The sequence below is a fragment of the Accipiter gentilis genome, chromosome 7, assembly GCF_929443795.1.
Source record: "Accipiter gentilis chromosome 7, bAccGen1.1, whole genome shotgun sequence".
Lineage (NCBI taxonomy): Eukaryota > Metazoa > Chordata > Aves > Accipitriformes > Accipitridae > Astur > Astur gentilis.
The window spans coordinates 17,652,729-17,674,230 of NC_064886.1; the positions used below are offsets into that span (position 1 = coordinate 17,652,729).

The 21,502-nt window shown below is 52.9% G+C and overlaps 2 protein-coding genes across 4 annotated transcripts; both read left to right on the forward strand.

Annotated features, from left to right (window-relative positions):
* The first annotated feature begins 7,540 nt into the window (after positions 1-7,540).
* On the forward strand, positions 7,541-15,021 carry OGFOD2 (2-oxoglutarate and iron dependent oxygenase domain containing 2). Of its 2 annotated transcripts, none has more exons than XM_049806309.1 (7): positions 7,541-7,731; positions 7,820-7,894; positions 9,958-10,068; positions 11,080-11,179; positions 12,303-12,427; positions 12,906-13,163; positions 13,877-15,021. In XM_049806309.1, the coding sequence occupies exons 1-7, from the start codon at positions 7,609-7,611 to the stop codon at positions 14,150-14,152; spliced, it is 1,068 nt and encodes a 355-aa protein (XP_049662266.1). In that variant the 5' UTR covers positions 7,541-7,608; the 3' UTR covers positions 14,153-15,021. The 2 variants fall into 2 exon arrangements, with proteins under 2 accessions (XP_049662266.1, XP_049662267.1); XM_049806310.1 differs by having other exon boundaries at positions 7,820-7,876.
* A 691-nt stretch (positions 15,022-15,712) lies between these two features.
* ARL6IP4 (ADP ribosylation factor like GTPase 6 interacting protein 4) lies at positions 15,713-20,786 on the forward strand. 2 transcript variants are annotated; one of them, XM_049805882.1, is made up of 6 exons: positions 15,713-15,801; positions 17,428-17,630; positions 17,971-18,309; positions 18,791-18,908; positions 20,311-20,380; positions 20,599-20,786. In XM_049805882.1, exons 2-6 carry the CDS (start codon positions 17,441-17,443, stop codon positions 20,653-20,655), a joined length of 774 nt encoding a protein of 257 aa, XP_049661839.1. In that variant the 5' UTR covers positions 15,713-15,801; positions 17,428-17,440; the 3' UTR covers positions 20,656-20,786. The 2 variants fall into 2 exon arrangements, with proteins under 2 accessions (XP_049661839.1, XP_049661838.1); XM_049805881.1 differs by lacking the exon at positions 15,713-15,801 and adding an exon at positions 15,899-16,437.
* Positions 20,787-21,502: the final 716 nt, after the last annotated feature.

Genomic DNA, 21,502 nt, shown 5'->3' on the forward strand with positions numbered 1-21,502 from the left:
CTTATAAATTATTTTTCCCCTTCAAGTCCCCACGACAGCTCTGCAGGGATATTAGTGCTCAGGCTCCTCCCTGGGCAGCATCTGTGCAGGCAGCTGGGCTATATAGGTGAGAGAGGGGCTGATCAGTATCATTATCCCAAAGTTTCCCTGCATTTTTGGAGCACTGGGCTTAAAAACACCCCTATAAGCCTCACCAGCATAGGAACAGACTACAAGCTTCCTGCAGTTCACTCCATTTCTGGGGAGAACAGAATGGTGATGTTACAAAGGAAAAATTAATTTTTCTCTGCTCGGATAACCAAAAAAAAAAAATCACATTCTAGTGTAGATTTTATTTCTGCTAATTAGTGCTTAAAACAACAAAAAAAAAAGTTCACTTCAAAGTTCACTTCAAGCCATTCCCACGTCCACCAGGAATGCAGTCAGACCTGGTGTGACTCCTCCCGGTTCAGGCTGACAGCGGGGAAGATGTTTTTAAGCTGTAGGAAGCATACTGCAACATGACTAAGCCAGGTCTAGTTTCTGGTTCTCTTTTCATGCACCCAGATCACTCCCCGCGCTTCGATGCAATTACTCCCAAAGGGGCAATTTCCAAGCCATAGTCAAGGTGGAGCTTTTTGACAAGACCGAGTCTCTCGCTGCCAAAGTGTAAATGAGGATGGTGCCACCTCCCTCAGTCGGAGGGATGGTCCAAGGGCAAATCTGGACCAGGAAGGGACTGAACAGACACCCTTGTCTGAACCTTCCCCTTCCTTTCTCCCCAGGACACAGCAGGCACATCTGCACCCTGGACTCACATGCAGCCGGGCCACAAACCTCGAGGACAGTTCGTGCTACCGAACCCCCAAAAAAGCCCCAGAGGCTAACTGGTTTTCTTCACGCCAGACAAACTCTGCTCAGGCGGCAGGACTGTCTCGATCTGAAACGACACAAACTGGCCCTTCTTCAGCTTCTTCAGGGAGCTGGCAGCGTTGCTCCCAAACACATTGTCTTCCACTTTGAAAGCAAGAGAGGGCAGGCCCCGACTTTTCCTTTTAACACTCTTCCGCTCCCGCTTGTAGGCTGTGGTCATGTTGGCGATCACCTGTAAAGCAGATTGCTTGCGTTGGGCCTTGAGACACCTCTTAAAAATCAACTCAACTCTGTCTCACACAAACTTGGTGAGTAAGAGTCAGTGCTGCAGCGTGCAGAGCTCTGCTTGGCAAGCTGAGGCTGTGCTGGCAAGCTCCAGCACAGCTGGTTGCACCCAGAGGCAAGGGAAGACTAAGCAAGGTCTTTCCAGCCTTATTCTCACCAACCCCAAACTAGCAGGAGACCTTACGTTAAAGAAATTGTGATTTCATGGCCGTGCTCAGAGGAGCCATTAGCTCTTCATCAGTAGAGGGCAGAAGGGGATCTAGGCTGCAGTAACACAGAGCCAAGAGAAGCTTTTCTCACCTCCTGTTAATTACAGCCCCAACCCCAGTCTGTCTGTGGGTGTCAGCGACCTAGACACCAGAAGTGCCCTTACGGACAGGACAGGATGCTTTGGCATTACCCAGACAAAGCTCTCGCTGTCCCGTGCCACGGTGTGCATCTCCGTTTCACAAAAAGGGAGCCGAGCTGGTGAGCCTGAGCTGCCAAAGGGATCAGCTGGGAATAGATCCCACATGTTCAGCTCCCAGGCCTCCTCCCTCTTGTCCCGTTTTACTACTACTATTCCTTGGCAAGAAGAATCACAGTCCAGGTGGGATCAGAGAGGACCACATAATGCTGTCCACATAATAAGCGTAAGAAATGACTGAGCAAACAAAGCACTCAAGCCTCATCTATTATTTTTTGGCACACAGATTGCCAAGCACTTTACAGGGGACACTGAGGTAATTTTTCAAGTCAGGAAACCAAGAAACAGAGAAAAAATTAGTTACCCAATGTCACTCAGCACGTCAGAGACAGTCAGCAACTGAATGCTGGCCTTGCTCCCTGAACTCAGCTCTGTGCCCACTGGGCCACTAGTCTTCGTGGTAGCCCCAACCTCCCCAGTTTCTCTCCTCCCATTTTGGGGCAGGGTTACTTTTAACCTTCTTCATTACACAGCATGCCCCTAAAGGCTTTTTGTCCCTGCCTAAGGACAGACTCCCTTGGCTGATTTGAGATGCAGATTACAAGGCAGAGCGCTGGGCAGGCTGGGACACAGCTTTCATTAGTCTTGATGGGCTAAGCCAGTCCCCTGTATTTCATCACCCAGCTCTGAGCAGCACCACCACCAGCTTCCCTGTGGCACCCAATGGTACTGGCTCAGAGACCCTGCTCCTGCTGCTTCTGGCATGTATCGAGGTGCCACTGGCCACCTCTCCTCTTAGGCCAGGCCTGTGGAGTCTCAGGCAGTGCTTAACCGGCTTCTGCCTCGCTCCTTTCCAGCTGGATGCATAGCCCCCCTGCCACACTCAAGCCCATCGGCTACCTGCTATGCTCAGTGACAGGAGAGAGCCTGCAGGCAAAGGACTCCTGTGAGATGGCTTTTCTGGACAGACAGGGCCAGGGGCTCTCTCTGAGCACCCAAGCAGGCACATGCTATAGCACAATCCTTGTATGGGCAAATCCCTTCTATGCAGCTCTTACACAGCCCGGTGCAAGGGACCCTGTGGGGGTTTAGCTGCAAAATGGTTTCAAGGCACCGCAAGACTTACAATTTCTTTCACTGCGTTCTGCTGCTCCTGAACCGTGGCTGTGAATGGTGGGAGGCTGTCTGCCTTACCAGAGCTAGCCCCCTGCTCTTTAGAGTCCTTGACAAAATCCACCTGCAAGGTACAGATATTTGGGCATTACGCTGTAACCGCACCAGTGGCAAACCTCCTACAAGACACTCCTTTGTCGAGAAGTTACCTCAGACGACAGGCACACGTATCTGTTGAACATGAGGAAGAAGGGGGTGTACTTTGTGACAGAGTTGACTGAGGTGCGGAAATCGAAGAGCACGGGGTCAAGATGGGCATCCCATTCACTGGGCTTCTCGTTTACCACATTGCAGATGGAAGATTTGAGCACCTCAGCGCTGCGGTCGTCCAGGCCTGCGCAGTCTGCGGGGTCTGCAGGGGTGAGGATCTGTGAGATGTTCCAGCGCTCACATAAATGCCGGCTGACCTGCAAAAGTGGGGGTCATGCCCATGGGAGAACAAGGCAGGCTTGCACCCCAGCAGCTAGCAGCCTCCACGGCACAAGACAGCACTGTCCCCATGCTAGGAGATGCTGCTCAGCAGAAAAAGCTCCCCAGAAAAGTTAGAGCCCAAGAAAATGTTTTGCAACGACTGTTCCTGTGCCTGAGGCTTTCCACAGCACCGGGAAGCTGGGTTAATCCCAGAGCAGGGCAGGAATCTTATGGACATAATCTCACAGGACCTTTCCTTCTGAGCAGAGAGAGAGCCTGCAGTGTGGCTGGAGGACTTGTACCACAGAACAACAACCTTAAATCCCTGACAGGGTGAAAGCACTGGCAAATCATTTACCACTTGCAACGGGGCTGGGGCAGGGAGAAGGCAGCATCAGCTCCTTGTCCCCGCTACATGTCACACTGCAACTCTGCCTTTGGGACCTGCTGCCCAAAAAAATGGCTGAAGGGCATGTTGCTTTTCCCTGAACCACCCAGCACCTGACCTACCTCCTCACAGAAGTCCCAACTCTGACTGGCGTAAATGTTCTTGGACGCTCCAAACCTGAACAAGAAGAGGACACACAACTGATTTTACTCCATCAGCTGCAGGGCAGAGCCAGAGGAGTTCAATCTTCATGAGCGATAACAAGATACAAAAGGGACAGAAACCCGCCAGTGGAGCTGGTGCTAAAGAGGCTGGCATGGCCTCACCTCCCCAAGAGCAGAGAGAGGTCTGCTGGCTCCATCTGTTCCAAAACAGCCAAGCCTGTTTGCTTTTGAATGATAAGGTAGCAGTAGAAACAAGCAGTTTCTTGCTCTGAATGCAAATCTCTACTGGCCACATGCGTTTTGCACAAGAACAGTGTCATGTGGTGACATGTACCACATGAGTGCAAAATAAACACTTTCTAGGAGGGATCAGGGAATGGTTTTAAAACTTCTGCAGAGAAGTGGGGTGCCAGCTCTCTCGGCCTTGGGGCTATTCAGAGAACCACTTCTGCCTCTTTCTCCCTTGCCCCAATAACAAGAGGATAATGGGCTCTTTGCAAGTACTTTGTAAAGAGCAACTGAGAGGCACTGCATGGTCTCTCCTGTAGAAGGGAGAGTTCCTGCTCTTGTGCGGAACCATCTTGTGGACATTGAGTATTTTTGCAATGCACATCCCAGCGCGCCCCATCTCACTGCAGAAGTGTAATGTAACTAACAACAGAGAAGCCCACCTGTAAAAAATTACAGCTAGGGCTTTAGCCACCGAAAAGGGATCTTTCTTCTGCAGAGAAGCAGCCTCAACCCACTTAGTGAAGTAGTCGGTCACAAGGAGGACATGTGTATTGCTCTGGCTCGTCTCAGGAAAAGGTCCTGCATAAACAAGCATCAAGAAAAATCAATGTGATGCCGTAATATCACCCAAATGAGGAAAGTTAAAAACCCAACCCAACAAAACAATCACTGCGAAAATGACCACAACTCTCTCCTGCAATGTCATTCGGCCAGTATATTTCTGTGAGCTTTGTCAGCAAAAATACACCCATCACAGTCTCAATTCTGGGAAGTAACGCATGCCCACAACTCCCACTGTGTGTGGAGAGGGAGCCGAGCCAGCCACATGGATCAGGTTGCACCTTGGTAGGCTGCTGTGGCCTCCTTGGCACCTCCTCACACAGACACAGGCAGCGGCAGTAAGTCTGCCATGCTTCCTGATGGCTAGCGTGGAAGCCTAGAAAAAAGTCTGTCAGCTGCAAACACTCACCATGAATGTCTAATCCTAGCACTTCCCAGGGTGATTCCACTTTGACAGGCCTCGCTTTCCGCGATATATTCTTGTTGTGCTCTGCATTCTGGCACGTTTCACACATTTTGATCTGGAAAGGGAAAAGACATATCAGACTTTAAAACTTGATGACAAATTCTGTCAGATTCAGACTGGACAGGTTATGAAGGGACGAGACGGACAGCATATCTGAGCAGCTTCCTTCTACCCAATAAAAATAGTGAGGTGCAAGAAAAAGAGAACAAAACACAACAGGCTGGCACAGCTCACCTTTCACAAAACTTACCTGACAGCTTTCTCCCACAGAATAACCAATTTTCTCTATGTGGCCTATAGCTAAGACATTTCTCACCCTGTTTTTAGGCAAATATTTATTGTATTTTAAACTTCTGCCAGCTAGAAAAATCATCAGCCCTGGGATGCTGGAGGAGCACGGGCTGCTCGGACCATGCAATGCAACCATAATTCTTCAAACCACGCTGCTGCAGAGTCCTGCTGCAGGGAACTTTCAACAATAAAATGGGTGAGGCAAAGCAGCTGAGGAGAGCCGGCAGAAACACTGAGGTCCTCCTGTTACAGTAGTTCAGGGAACTGGGCAGGTCTGGCAGGAATCCAGACTGCTCAAAGCTAGTCTCAGCAACACTTGTCTGAAACAATCCCACATTCCCACGCTGGCCAAAACTACCCTGCACGAGGAGGCCTACCTGCGCAGGTTTCCTGATGCTCGGGGGAAAGACATCCAATCTATCCAGCTGTCTCGGGACGTTCCAACAGTTTCACCTGCAGAGTTACTTAGTGTGTGGCTTCAAAGCAACAGGCATTAGAAGCGACATCATCCCTGCATCAGGGCTCTTCTAGCTGCTCACTTGGGACTGCTGCCTGAACGTCCTGGGAAATACCGGTGTCATTGACATGGTCAATGCTCTCAACTTACCCAGTCCACAACATCCTTCACAATCCCCAGCCAGTAGTACCGGCTCTGAATGCGGTGCACGGTCTTTTTCTGGCCCAGATGGTTCCCGATTTCAGTGAAATGGCTTTCCAGAAAGACTTGCCGCCTCCTTTCAGGATCCACAATCACTTCACGCTTTTCCTCCTTCTTGGGTCCCACATAGTAGAGACAGCCGCCTGCAGATGCGAGATGTTTATCTAAAACAACATGCTCTCACAGCCATTTCAGCTCCTCAGTCCCAGGGAAAGGGTAATTTTCTACAGCAGGAAAAACAGGCGAGACACAACAAACTGGGACTGTTGCCTTGGGAGCTTCTGTAACGCCTCTGGAGAAGCTGCCAAACTGGAATCACCCCCAAATAAGCCCAGGAACCTCTTTTCTCCACCCAAGACTGAGCAAAATCCTCTTCTATGATAAAGCCGCCCTGGTCTCCACAGGCCAGCCATGGCCTACCCTGTGGTGCACCGGTGCTACCCCAGGATCCCGCAATCCCCCCTCTGCTCCCCAAAAGTGATGCCAAGGCAGAGAGACGGCGTGGGAGAGGCAGCAGGTACCAGCAACGGTGCATCCCACGGCTCCCTCTCTGCCGAGGGCCAAGAAGCCACACACCCTCGCCACGCCGTGGGGGCAAGCCCGTCTGTCCTCAGGTGCGTGGGGACAGGCGAGCCTTTGCCTTCCTGCCGGCGGGTGGCTGTCCCCATACACCTCTGCAGCGTCCCTGGGCCCTCCCCGCCCGCTCGGGCCCTTCATCCCCTCGGCCTCGCTCTCCTCAGGGCGAGGCAGGCGCGGCCGCTGTGCTTCCCCCCCCGCTCCCCGCTTTGGCAGGCCCCGTCCGGGCTGTCCCGCCGTACCACCGGCGCCCCTCACCGTCGACGACGAATTTCTGGGCGTAACGCTTGAGGTTCTTCCTCTTGATGGAGCAGAAGCTGGGTGGGAAGCAGCCCTCGGCCAGCAGCCGGTAGATGTCCTCGAACTTGCTGCTGGGGCCGCACGACTCGGCCGCCACCACCTCCTCCTCGGCCACCTGCAGCGCCGAGTCCATGGCCAGCATGGGCCGGGCCGGGCCGGGACAAGACGAGACAAGCCAGGACAGGCCGGGACAAGACGAGGCGGGCCGGGCCGGGTGACCCCGGTTCCGGGTTGTCCCCGCCGGGCGCGTCCCCTGCCCGCGCGCCCAGGCGCGGGCGCGGCCCGACGAGGAGGAGGGGCGTGGCGGTGGCTCTTAGGGAACGTCTGCAAATAACCTCCGGCGACCGTTGCCGTCCCCAGGAGCAGGCCCCCCGGTCCCGCTCCTCAGCATCCCTGCCCCCGCCATCCCCGCCCCGCCGTGCCAATGGAGCGGCCGTCCCGCCGTGCCAATGGAGCGGCCGTCCCGCCATGCGGCGCCGCCCGTCCCCTGTGTTGTCAGCGCGGGCTCCGGGCGTTCCTTGCCCGCGTCACCACGGAGTCAGCCGCGGAGCCGACACGGGGTTCCACCAAGGATTGGGGCGGTGGGGGCTGTGGGGCAGCGGCATCGCTGCAGGCCCCGGCCGCGGTGACGCCACAGAAATTTAAAAGAGAGAAAAAAAGAAACATAAAACTGGACAGGACGGGCAAGTTTCGCCTCCACTCCTTTTCCTCCCTGATGGGAATTTGCCGACGCGCCCTCGCTCACGCCGGCGCGGCCGGAAGCGGCCCCCCACCCCCCGTGCGGCGGAACCTTTTGGCGACGGGACCCGCTCCCGGCACCGCCCCTGCCCGGTGCCGGCGGGAAACATGTCCGCGGGCCGCCCGTTCCTGGCTTGTGCCTGCTTCTTCTCGGACAACATCTTCGTAGGGCGCTACGGGCTGCACGTCCGGTACCGGGACGAGGGGCAGCTCCGCCGCGACCACGGACGGGTAACGGTGGGGCGGCGGGCACCCCCCCACACCGGATCGCGGCGGCGGCCGAGGGTGGTGAGGGGCTGACCGGCCGCGTGTGTTGCAGGCGCTGCGGGAGCGGGGCTGCAGGGGCGAGGAGGATTTCAGAGCCGCGCTGCGGGAGGTGAGCGCGGCTTCGCCGGTAAATCCTGTCAGAGAGGGCCGGGGGGGGTGGGGGGCTTCGGCTCCCTGAGGGGGGCAACCGAAGGCCTCACGGTGGGGCAGGACCCGGGACCCCCCCCCCCCCCCCCCCCCGCCCCCAGCCTCGGGGGGGGCCTGCCCGGCGGCGGGGAGGGGACATCGCACCCGGGCTCCCCTCAGGGGTTTCCCCCCTCCCCCCCAACACTTGCACCTGTGGCATTTCCACCCAGGGGGATGGCCCGGGGACCGGGGGGACTTGCTGAAGCCACAAGGCCTGGCCCTGACAGCTCCCCAGTGCCTCGTCCGGATCAAACCCGCTGCTGGGCGGAGGCCGAAGGGAGAAAACGGCCTGCTGGTGCCTTGATCCGGGGCTGGGTGCTGTCAGCAATGTGTTTGTACTGGTGACAGCCGGGAAGTAAACACTGCAACACGTTATTAACACGGCTTTCTGTGCTGCCAAGTGGTTTTAGTCAGCTGTCTTTCCTCGTCCCTTCTTTTGTCAGTTACTTTTAAAGGGTGCCTTTGAGATGGGATCACCCAAGGGTCCTACAGAGCTTACGTGAGGTCTGCCGCAGAAGGCTATCCCACGAACTGCCTCGGCGCGCTCTTTAGGGAGAGATCTGTGTTTCTTTCCAGGCGAGGGACAGAGATCTGTCACACAACCAGCTCCAGTTTCACCCAACACAAAGGGGACAGACAGGTTCTTTTACAGATTCTTGGCAGAACGATGATGGCACTAAATCGTAGTTACAATTAAAGCTCCATTTTCTTAACAGGATATTATGATTAGTATAGCACAGAACTTATGATTAGAATGGCACAGGATTTCTACAAGCAGAATCAATGTAGCACAATAAGCAGAATTTATAATACAACTTAACTTAGGATTTCTAGATCCTAACTTATAATTTCTAATCACCTAGATCCTAACTTAACTTTCTAGTCACCTGGACCCTCTGTAGATCGGGTCAGATCTTAATACATGGTTTGCTGTATCAATATAACCATCCTAATGTAGACTTGAAAATCATATAAAAGAATACAAATCAGTCCTTCAGAGGAAGCAGACGACGACAGAGGTGTCCCTGGCCATGTTGGGGGGGGGTGGGGTGGGGTTGTCACAGCTCTCACTGTCCAGCAGCAGCTCCAGTCCAAGTTCTCCACTTAGGACTTGTAACTGCTTGATTTTATAGAAAGTGCTCTGGGTGCTGTTACGCTTCCCTGTTGTGCAATGGCATCATCAACACCACCTGGCTGGCCAGGTGCCTAGGACCTTCAAGGCCGCAAGGAAGGGAGTAATTGGCCCAGTGCCCAGGAACCTTGAGGCTGGTAGGGAGGGGAAGAAGAAATCCGTTTGTTTTGTCTGCTTAGTTCACAGGACCTTCAGGGCCTGATAATGAGAGCAAGGGAATGAATACGTGACCCATTTGGTCGCAGAGAATGGCTGCTTGCCTTATAAAATGGCGTTATGCTAAACACATTACCAGGGGTTGGGAGCAGCGGCGGCCAGTCACACCCTCCTTCCTTTTTTGCTGGGGAATGTTATAAACTAATCTCATGGGGGGTTATTAAATAGAAAGAGGTGCCTGAATCAGCTGCTACTACAGCTGTTTTCTATAAAATGACACACTAGCCTGTCCCCGCAACACTTAGCAGTAATCCCTTCATGACAAGTCTTGTCTCCCTCCCAGCAAATGTCTTTATTTTGGACAATGCTTATATTGTCAGAACATAAGCCAGACTCTTAAAGCGTAGGCCAGTGATTCATGAGGCGTCAGAATGCCTGAAGGGGCTGAAGCCTTGCAGCTCCACTTGACATGTCCATGGAAAGCCTTCTATTATTTTTTAAGCCATCTGTAATAAGAACGTGTCTCAAATCCCTCTTGGGCATTTGGGTTTTCAGATATTTATTAGACTTGTCTTGACTACAGAAAAGGCATACACTCTGTCTCCCAGAGGTGCCTGGAACAAAAATAACTGGTTTAAAACAATGAGCAAATTCCTGAAATTGTTTCAGTTATCCCTTTTGATTTTCTAACAATACGCTCTATTGTTTACTTGTAGATTGAGGCAGAAGTGCAGAGAAGAAAACAGTTAATTCATCAGTCAGTGGAACGCAGAGCCATCATCTCAAAGTGCTACAAACGAAAACACCCAGACGTTTACATTCTGCAGGTAGACAGTATGTTTGGAATCTATTTTGCACTCAAGGAGTTGCCCAACACTTTATTTTTGCAGTAGGAAGCCCTCTTCTCGGGATTGCCCACAGTGCTAGAGCTGGACTGAATTAAAACCAAAGCGTAGCATATTGAAACTGAATTAAAAACTTTCACAGTGTAGCATATTCTCCAGGCAAGATTCTGCCTGGCTTATAGCCAGATAAGGGTCATTCTATATTGAAGCTGCACCAGCACCTGGTACTGGACTCAGAATACCATTAGTAATTTAGACCTAAAGCATCATTGCTGCAAACAGGGTCAGTGAGGTCTAACGAACACCCGCAGAAATCAGCATTTATGGGCTTAACACACAGACAAGGTACTAGTGACTGTCGTCTGAAGGGGAGCAGCAGGCTGCTTGCATGTGTACATCCCACCGCAAATGTGGGGGTAGCCCTTCTTGTGGGCTGCTCTGCTTTGGATTTCCTCATGTTTGCCAGACCCAAGACTTCCCCGCTGGATAATTACCACAGATCAGCAGTAATACACACACAAGTTCTCACAGATTTACTGCTCTGTGATCCTTTACCAACAAGTTCTGCTGTTGTCCACCCTGCTGTTGTCTGTTGTGATCTGTGTGGGGAAGTGCTTAAAGCGGAGCATAGCCACTCTGTTGCGCTAAGGCCGTGACGAGATGCTAAATCTACTAGGAAAGACTTGGCACTTACCGGTTAGGAGTCCATAAGGCAAGCCAGGCTCTTTCCCATCACACTAAGAATAAATCTGGCCGGTTGAAAACCCATGAAGCAGAGCAAGCAGCAACTCACCTAAACCACCAAGAAAAACACGAGTAACATTCTGTGTTTCCTGCCACAGAAGTAACCCAAGTGTGTCTATCAGCCTTGCTCCCTAGACTCTACATATTTTCCTCTGGCTGCCTGGAATTCCATTTCTTTCTTGGGCTATAAAAGACTGCACAGGCTAATTGTGTTTCTGTGTATTTTTATCATCCTTCCCTTGACACCAGGATTCATTCCTGGCCCCAGATTTTCTAGAAATTGTGTCATACTGCACGTCGCCAGATGCTCATCTCCATGGTCTCCTGCGCTACATCGAGTCCTTCTCAGGTAAAGACAACAACACATCAGCCACAAAGATCTCCCCGTGTGACACTGCAACTTCAGTGATGACAGCTGTTTTCAAGCCCTGTCTTTAATAGCTCAGATTGCATACACAGCTGAGACAAACAGGATGTTATTTTCTGCTTGATGATAGTCTCTGGAGAGGCAGTATTATGCAGCAGTTATGCTCTGGATGAGATCCTGTTTTCTGCTTTTCCAATCCCAGTTTTCTGATGTTTCATCAGAGGCTTTAGCTGCAGCAGGGCTGGGGTTTTGGTTGTAGCACAACCTCACGGGGGAGCCTGCTGAAAGAACACTGTTAGCCTGGGGAGCTTGGTTTTCCTTCCCCAGGTGCTTTACCATTTCAGACAGTCCCTGTTGGTTAGTCTGAGCTGAAATAGTTTCAGTCTAGATTTCAGTCTTTTAAACAGATCTGGGTTTTAAGCTTCCCTGGAGGCATCTGTGACGCTCTCTCCCTACCAGGAATGGTGACAAAATGTAGAGGGGAAGCTGCAAAGTTGCCTCCTTTTCTCGAGACAAAAAGAAAGACACAAATGTTGTGTATGTGCAGGGCTCCTGGATTTGTCCAAGGCATGATTTCCAGACACAGCCTTTTCATTCTGTCTTCATCTCAGCTTCTGTATCCTTGATACTGAGCTCTGCTTACACAGAGCTTGAGCACTCTACCCTGAAAGGCAGCTCAGAAGGCCTGGTCTTCCCAGAATGTTGGCACTGGATGAGTGAATCCCACATCTCCTAAATGACCTCGAGTCTCGTTCTTCCAGGAGGCTGTATTCAGTCTGCCTGCGATAAGCTGTTGATAACACCGCCCTCCCTCTAGACTCTCTCAAAACATTTCCTTGGCACCTACAGCAGGCATTTAAATCAGTGCCTAATCTCCCAACTAGATGGGGAAGCCTGGAAACGAGGGGCCAACATGAAAAACAACAAATATGTCCCAGAGCCAATCCCAGGGAATGGTTCCAGCCCTTTGAGCAGTCTGAGCACAAAGTGAAGCACGTCCTGCATTCTCACTGACACCAGCACAGTATAGCAAGACAGCGTGACAGCCAAGAACATTCTCGCCTGTTATTTTCCCCAGAAAACGGTGTCTCCCTTCTCTTGACAGATAAGAGGATCTATCGACTCCCAGTGTTCACAGAGGAGTTTTGCCAAGCCTTTGTGGATGAGCTGGAGAACTTTGAGCAGTCGGATATGCCTAAAGGCAGGCCCAACACTATGAATAACTATGGGGTAGGACTCACTACCTCTTGTGCTTCTTTAGGGGGAGTGTTAACAAGCAGACTCTGTTTACCTCCTTGCTTCATACTCTTTTCCCTTCCCAAATGTCTGTAATTTGAGCACAGTGCAGTTTGAGTACAGCCCCCTTGAAGTGAAACGGTTGAGGCAGTGTGTGTTACACAGACGAAAGCACAGGGGAATGCAGGGAAAGGAGATGGGAGTTGGTATCTCAGAGCAAAAAGCACCTTGTATTTAAGCAATACACATTTAAATCAAGGAGTCAATTTTTAAAGAACACTCAACTTTTGATCTTACTCCGTCTTTTCCCCTTTGGTGCTCCTTCTTTTGCCTGTAGCTGGAGCCTTTGCTCTAAAGTTCTTTATCTGAGCAAGCAGCGGGGTTGGAATAGAACAAGACAGCTCTGTAGCAGCTCTTGATGAAGCAGCAGATGTAGTTGATCAGCTGTTCCCATCTCCTCTCTTTGAGACAGGTTTTGCTAAATGAGCTTGGGATGGATGAAACTTTCATCACACCCCTGCGTGAAAAATACCTGCAGCCCATAACGGCACTGCTTTATCCTGATTTGGGAGGTGCTTGCCTGGACAGCCATAAAGCATTTGTGGTCAAGTACTCACTCCACGAAGATCTGGATTTGAGCTCTCACTATGACAATGCAGAAGTCACCTTAAATGTTTCACTGGGAAAGGACTTCACAGAAGGCAACTTGTACTTTGGGGATTTCAGCCAGGTACGGAGCATATTCCTAATCTGGATCGTGATTCTCTTCCCCACTAAACCCTCACCCCCCAGTTTCAAGGCATTAACTGTGTTCTAAAAAACAATTATTCACTTCTGACAGTCAAACCTGCTCTGTCCCTTCCCCCTTTTTTAAAATGTCTTGGTTATACAGGAGCTTTTTCTGCTACAAGCATGTTACCAATATTCAAGCCAATTGCAGCTAATTCAAAGAGAGAACAGAGACAGCTATCGTAGTAGAAACTGGAGTGAAACAAACCAGCCCATCTTTCCCCAACTGCAATAAGGAGCAGGGAGGTGCTGAGAGGGAGAGGGGTGGGAGGAGAGGGAGAGAAAGAGGTAATTTATTTCAGATGAGACTTAAAACTAAATCTGTAGCCCCTATTTCCAGGGCACAGGAGGGGTAAAAGCTCCCATACACTGGTGAAACAGTTTTTTTGATTGAAACTCTGTCTTTAAATCCCCCCTGCACCTGGCACTGGGAATGTCTTACTGGAAAACCATTGTACTAAACTGCTGCCAGGCCAGCACTGAAGTGGCTGCATTTCAGAGGTGCAATGAGTTCTCTCCATGTTGTTTGCTGGGTGCTGCGGGTGAAGAGGTGACAAGTAAAAGTTTCAACTCTTTGAGCATTGTTCTGCTAGGGACTTTCTGGTATAATGCTGTCCTCCACTGTAAGACTGTATCCACCTCCCTTTGTTCCAGGAACCTACCCCTGTGCCAAAGTACATTGAGATCGAACATGTGGTTGCCCAGGGGCTGTTACATCGAGGAGGGCAGATCCACGGGGCACTTCCCGTTGCCTCTGGGGAACGGTGGAACCTCATTATTTGGATGAGATCATCTGCCATCCGCAACCAGCTCTGCCCCATGTGCAACAAGAAACCTGAGCTGGTGGAAGCAGAGGGGTTTGGAGATGGGTTCACAGAAACCCTTGACGATGATGTGCCCGAGACTGTGAATCTCTGTTCCTTGTGGTAGCAGACAGTAGAGCCTGATTTCTCCAGACCAAGTTGCCTAAAGCTCCTTTCTGACCTCTCAGACTGCACTAACAGACTCTTTGATGGATGCACGAGTCACGAAAGAAGTAGCTAACATCTTGGAAAGTGACGTAAAACCAGTCCTGTGGGGATTAGGGAAGCCAGGTGCTTGGACAGCTGGAGGAGCTGGTACTCAGCTTGCCAGGGCTCACACTCGGGCTGGAGAGCCCGAGGACCGCTTGGAAGCCGTAGAAAGCCTTAACATTTTGATACACTGCAAAGGCTCTGTAAATATTTTCAGGTGTATGGGGAAAACGCCCAAAGCTGCTTGGCTGTCGTGAAGACCTTTGTGCCAACAGCAGCATCACAGGTCCTGCTGTAAACGGACAAGAATGGTACAGTAAAGCCCTGCACTTATCACTGCCCTGCTATTCACAGGGACTCCTGTCCTCTTCCAGGGGAAGAGCTTTTTGTTGCTGGGTGACAGTGAAGGATCTGCTCAAAAGTGAGATACAGGTGATTCACCACAGGCTGCTGGGAATGACATGGAATTATCATCACCAGAGGTTTACCTAACCCAGGCTCTGAAAAAGCCATCAGGAGCAGTACAGGGAGAGCTGGTCCCACAGGGTAAGCTGAGAGGATCTCTCAAGGCCTCCGTGAGCTCTCCTGAGCAGAAAGTTCCCTTTCAAAGATTCTGTGAATCTTATTAAGCAAACAGAAACGGGCTTTAGCGACAAAGCGCTGGGAGCCACCTGCAACATAGCAAAACTTTCCAGAGGAAGGCAAGAGCGTACCTTTAACTCCCTTCCTTTAGTTACATGACCAAGTGCAAATATAAAATAACCATCTCAACCTGGGTGCAGCAGGCAGGCCTGGGGCTTCTTAATTTGTTGCCAAGATCCCCTGGCAGCTGGCGTGTTAGGAGGGGCGAGTGCTTTCCCCGTCGTACTGCCGGCTGGCTGAAACCACGAACTCTCCCATCTACAAAACCAATTAAAGAAGCCAGATATCTTTTGATTTGGTGGCTGCGTTTGGCTCTGTGGAAGATTAATTGTATGTATTTGAATCACACATAGGCAACTGCATTTATAAGGGGCTTTTTGATTCATTTGTTGAACTGCAATAATTACGGCGTGTGGACTTTGCATAATTGGGAAAGGCTGAACGTGAGCCAGTACGGCTTGCACAAAGGGTGCTGATTTAAGCCTTCCCAGCAGATCTGCTGTATTTTTGGCCGGGGATGCCGTTAGCGCACAGCGCCGATTAGCTTTTCATTAGCAAAACCCATTAAAATTGCATCTCGGGAAGGAAACGGGCTGTTGTATTTGTGCGCGGAGCCAAAGGGCTGGTCTCAAGAAACTCAGTCGTGAAGGCTTCATTTCCTTCACCAGAAAACGTTGGCGCTTCCTAACTGCGCCCGAATTAGGGCCCAAAAGTTAAACTAAAGGGCGAGACTAGGGCGGGTCGCCCCCGGGGCGGGGCGGGGCGGGGCAGGCCCGGCGGACCCCGGAACCAAAGAGCGCGGCCCAGCTGCCGGCCGGACCGGCGGACGACGGCCGGAAGTGGGCGGGGGCAGGTCAGAGCGGACCCGGCGGAGGGTGCCCCGCTCGGTGCCGGCGGGGCGGCGCGGGGCCCGGCCCGGCCGCGGTGAGTCCCTCCCCTCCCCTCTCTCCCTTCCTTCCTCTTACCTGCGGCGGGGCCGGGCCGGCTGAGGAGGCGGGGGGGGGGTGGGGGGGGTGGTGGTGGCACGCATGCGCGCTGCAGTGGCACCCGATAGCGGGGGGGGCCTGTTAAAGAGCCGGACACTCTGGGCCGCGCTCTTAAAGGGGACGCGCCTTACGCCGGTCTCTTAAAGGGCCAGCGCACCTAGTGCTAAGCTCGGAAGAGGCCGCCTCTCCAGCAGCAGCGACCGGGCTCCCCGCCGCGGCCCGGGCCCGGGCGAAGCTGGGTGGGCAGGAGGAGTCGCCCTGCTGTGGCCACGAACCTGGTGGCGAGGTGGAGGCGAGAGCCCAGCTTTGGGCCTCCACCAGCCTGGGGTGTTCGAGGCGATGGATTCGGGGCTCGTCCCCTTCCCGCGGCGTCGCCCAGGGCTCTGCGGGATCCTCCTGTCCGCGCCCAGCTCCGCATCCGTTGACCTTGACGCCGCGTCCACCGGTGGAGCGGACCCGAGACCCAAACGCCGTCCCGCCAGCAAGGCCCTGGTGCGAGGGACGGCCGCTGGGTGCCTGTCGATGAAGGACTCTCATCCTCAGAAACTTCCCTGAGTGTCCTTAATCGTTTTGGGTTTGTGTTTTGGGTTTGTTTTTTTTTTCTGATTGAAATTTCTATTTGGAAATCAACCAAAAGTCTGATTCACTTGGGAGCAAATCGCCACTTGGGAATACCGAGGTGGTAAACAGGCAGTTAAGTGCAGTAGTTGGAAGGTGGCTGTGAGAAAGCATTTCCCAGATACTGCTCTGCCAACAGTACCAGTTTGTTTTTTAAATTAATGAGAGCATATATCATGCCGTCCCTGGCCTGTGGCTGTTGGCAGCTGGTTGTGCTGATGGACGGGGATGCCAGCTCAGTGCATAATCTGTTTTCTAAAAGCAAATTGGAATATTAAAAATTCATTCCTTCCCTTGGCTCGCGCCTGCTCTCGGCATTTTAAATAATGGGGTGATTGACTCCGTGTTGAGCTTGGGGAGGATGTTTCGTTCTGCTGACTGTTGCCGCAGCATCAATCATACCTTGCTGGCATCCGTCTGTGCGTGCAGCGTCCTCCTGATGGCTCCCAGCCCCATGGGGCAGTCACGGCCCATAGCTGCCGGGGGTTGTCCCGGGGCACAGCATTGCCTGCAAACCCTGACCTTGGCGGGGATCAGCCCAATTCTCTCTTAGTCATCACATCTAGGGACAAACGCGAGAAGTGCAGGGAAAGCCTGGCGGAGGTTTCACACTGAATCTGCTTGGGGACGGTTGTCTTGGGGCGGGTGAGGGCTGCCCAGGGAGGGGAGTGCTGTGCTTGCACAGCCCCAGCTCCACTGAGGGCTCTGTTTTGTGGGTTGGTGAAATTCATTTTGACCACGGCTGTGTGATGGGTAACCCCAACCTATCCCTGCATATTGGGAGCTCAGCAAGAGCAGTCATGAGCAGAGAGGGAGTTTGATGGGAGCAGGTCTTCCAGGGCTGGTTGGTTCAGGTTTGGATCTAAGGGTTTTGGGGCTGCCAGACATGTTGCCGCTGAGCGAGGGTGGTCTCCTCCATGGCACTGATGTAACCTATTCCCTCCAGGGGCTGATGCACGATGGCCCACAGCCAGTCTCAGAAGCGATCGCGAAGCAGGAGCAAAAGCAAGTCTCGGAGCAGACAGGAGAGGAAGGAGAAGAAAAGGAGGAAAAGCAGCAAGGACTCACACCGGGGCAGCAAGTCTCCTCCAAGGAAGCGGACCTCTGGGTCTCACAGACACAAGTCGAGCTCAGCGGCAGCTAGGGAAGGTAGGGGGAAGGCCTGCGACCCCGCACTTTCACCACATTTTCCTGGGGCGGGTGTACAGAGGGGGCCCAGGTGGGAGAAGGGGGTCCCTGCTTTTAGCTAAATCGGTGTCTGTTGCCTTGTCATGCACTTTGTGCCCATTTTGGTCTCATTCTGACAAGTGTGGAGCCCTACGGTCCCTCTGGATGATGGTCTGGCAGCGTGGCACTTCACACTGTGATGTGTTAAAGGTGTTGGCACAGGGGAGTCTTTGCCCCAGTATTTTGGGGCTTTGCTGTGCAGGCAAGAAAGAAACCAGGCTGGGGGGGGGGTGTCCACTCAACCTCTTCTTATGTGTTGCAGAAAAGAAGAAGGAAAGAAAGGATAAGAAGAAGAAGAAGGCAAGTACCTCTTCCTCTGAGACAGCATCTTCATCCACCGGCTCCTCCTCGTCTTCCTCTTCCTCCAGCTCCTCTTCTGATGACTCCAGTGACAGTGACTCCAAAACAAAGAAGAAGCGACATAGCAAAAAAAAGCGAGCAAAACCAAAAGACAAAAACAAGAAGAAGAAGAAGAGAATGAAGAAGAAATCAAAAAAGAAGTCAAAGGAAAGGGCTAAGGAGGAGAAAGCCAAGGGAGAAGCGGTACCCGGCCCCTCGCTGGAGCAGTGGCAGAAGGAGTCACTGGTGGACTCTGGACCAGGTAACGGTGGTGTTTCCCTGCTGCTGAAGCCAGGGCACACAAGTGTCATGCTGGGGAAAGATGCTTGCATGTCCCCCTTCCTGGAACCCAAGCAGGGTGTCTGAGGGAATCAGGGCTGTGCACAGAGTGGAGCTCCCGACACTCTTCCCTCCTTTGTCCCGTGACTGCCTTTGAGCCACACCAAGTAAACATAAGAAGCCACATTCAGAGATTCATTTGTGAAGTGTTTAGATGTAGTTTATAGATGTGAGCAGGGAACAAAGGTGCCAAATGGAAGGACACAGTCAGCAGTAACACCCTGGCAAAGCTAGTACTGGCTTTGGGATGTGAAGCGGCCCTTGCTTTGTGTGGTTCATCACTGAACCCCAAGTACTGCCGGGAAACTGGTGCGGCATGCATGTCTGTTCAGGTCAGGCATTGGTGCTATGTCCCTTGGCCAGGAGCTGGCCCCATGAGCATGGCTCTAACTGATGCATTTCAGTTTTGACAGATGAACAAAAATCCCGAATCCAGGCTATGAAGCCAATGACAAAGGAAGAATGGGATGCAAGGCAGAGCGTCATAAGGAGAGTTGTGGATCCTGAAACAGGGAGAACAAGGTATGATCCCTGGGGAAAAGGGAGGCAGGTTGTCCATCCCCATCCATGTTGTATGGGTTGGAGTCCTGGAGGATGCCCGTCTATGGCACTACGGTATCATGCATGGACCCAGGTCCCCTTCAGGAGCAAAGGCCTGAGCTGATCCATTGCAGATCCCCTCCTGTCAGACCTGGTGTAACTTACCCAGAAAGTGACATGTTTGACACCAAATTATCGAATTGTGCTGGGACTCCATGCAAGGGGCACTGGGCTGCGTCCCAGCCAGGAGCTGTGGGACACAGACACCAGAGCACCCTGCTGCTGGAGGCAGAAAGTTTGTTCCTTGTGCTGTGAAGAGTTTGGTTTCATCCATTAAATGGGACTCTGCAACCTGGGGCAGAACAGGAACCAGAGGGGTGACTGACACCTCCTCACCCCACTGCTTCACATACTTGTGTTTCAGCTCTGAAGCATTCAGCCCTGCTTAGCACCTGGGTGCAAGTGAGGAGGCAGTGTGTGCCCCTTAGGGTTACAGCCAACAATCAAACCAAAGTTTGTTTAGCTGCCAAATAGAAATGACCCAGTTTTTAATAAACTGCATCTTCTCAGCAAGCAGAAAACATCATGCTGAAGAGAATTGGGTATGACAAGCCCAGTCTTAAAATAGAAGGCAGCCTGCGGGGCTCAGGGAGGTGTGGAACAAAGGTCGGTTCCCTGTAAGGCACGTAATGAAGACAATTAAATTTCTGTTCATGTTTGGAGGTGTGAGCTGCCTCCGATACTGCTTGGAATTTGTTCAGCAAGATGCTCCCCAGTCTGGCTGCCTTTCAGGCCCAAATCGGCTCCTGTTTCTGAATGGCTTTGCAGTTTCCTGGGGCAGCCAGGACCAGACCTGAACTCTGTGTGAAAAAAGAAAGAGGTTTTTGCAGGGGTTGGGGCCACTGCTGTTGACAGCAAAGCCTGCGGATGGTGGGGTGGCAGGAGATGCTTTTATTAAGAGTGTTTTCTCCCGCTGTGTGCAAGCATGACTGGCTCTGCACACAGCCTGGGGCAGGGATGGCTGGCCCATGCAGGGGGATGCTGATTTCTCAGGGGACCACACCTGTCCTTGCTGTGGCATGCTGACATTAATCCCACAAGAGCAGTGGAAAGCCTGCTGTGCTATTTAAGCTTGGTAAGGCCAAAAAAAGGTCACATAATGCAACCTCACAGATAGGTTGTCACTGGTCTTGCCTAGAGGTGCATCAGCCCAGCAAGTACAGCTGTGAAGGAGCTGGTGGCTGCGTGCCTGAGCTGGGGCACAACAGCAGCTCTTGGGGTGGGGGCTGGGGGGGGTCATTGCCTTCTGTGGCTGAGAAACAGCGTGGCTTGTGGGAATTTGCCAGTAGCCCTCACAGCTTGTGGGCCTGTCCTTGTCTTCCAGGCTTATTAAAGGGGACGGTGAAGTACTGGAAGAAATTGTCAGCAAGGAGAGACACAAGGAGATTAACAAGGTAGTGGGGACTTGGCACCAGCACGAGCTGCCGGTGGGTGGGTGGGTGCAGCCGGAGAGCTGCTGCACCCAGAGGTCTTACCTCCCTGGGGACCCCGCTAACTATACAGGGGCAAACTGAGCCCTGGCAGCTCCACAGGGGCCCCCGGGGGTGGGTGCTAGTGGTCCTTCATCCTTGGGCAGGCAATGCCCCGAGCACCCGTGTCTCTCCCTTTGCAGCAAGCCACCCGGGGGGACGGGCTGGCCTTCCAGGTGAGGACGGGGATGCTGCCGTGAGCACGCAGGCACCAGCCATGCCGGAAGCCTGTCCTGCTGCTCGTGCCAGCACAGGCACGAGCCTCTGTTTCTGGACAATGCAGACAGCACCACATCAAGATGCTTCCCCAGGGGCAGTTTCCAGCCATTCTGTAAGTTACTGACTGGGAAGGAAAGTGACTTTAACGGTTCATCGCCCAGTAAACAGCTTCTCCCCTCCCTCTCGTGACCTGAGCCAGTGTGGCTGTTAACGCATTTAGACCTACTTGCCCCGATGCCCCTTTCGAGGCCGGAGGAGGTCAGCAGCACCCAGGGCACAGGCTTGCTGGTGCCAAGCACCTAGAGGTGCTGCTGCCCCTCAGCTCTGGGCTTTGGTAGGCAGGAGCCAGTGTGGCAGCCAAGAACAGGTATGTGCTGGGGCTGCAAAATATGCAGCTGGCTGCCACTTCCTTCCCCTCAGGGGCTGCTCTTGGCCCCTTCCTTGCTGGATCTGCATGCCCTATGCTTACCTGGTGCTGCAGGCTCGCAGGCCCTTTGCACTCGCCCACCCTGCTGAAAGAGGAGCAGCTGTGCTGCTGCGCGGCTCTGCTCAGGCTGCAGCTCTCCTCTGCACCTTCAAGTGCCACCCTCCGCTGCGCCCCAGGGGCTTCACTCAGCCTTTCGGCAGCTTCATCTCATCGGGTGGTGCTGGGGAGACCACTGACCTGGCACGCCATGCTGGGGTGTGGGCAGGCATGCTTTGCAGAGGGGTGGCTTTGCCTTGCTGTCTGTTCCTGCATGCGACTTGTGTCCCTTCCCTACAGCGCAGGCCCCGGGCAGCATTAGGGCTCTGGGCTTCTCAGGGCCTGTGCCCATGGCCACTGTGAAG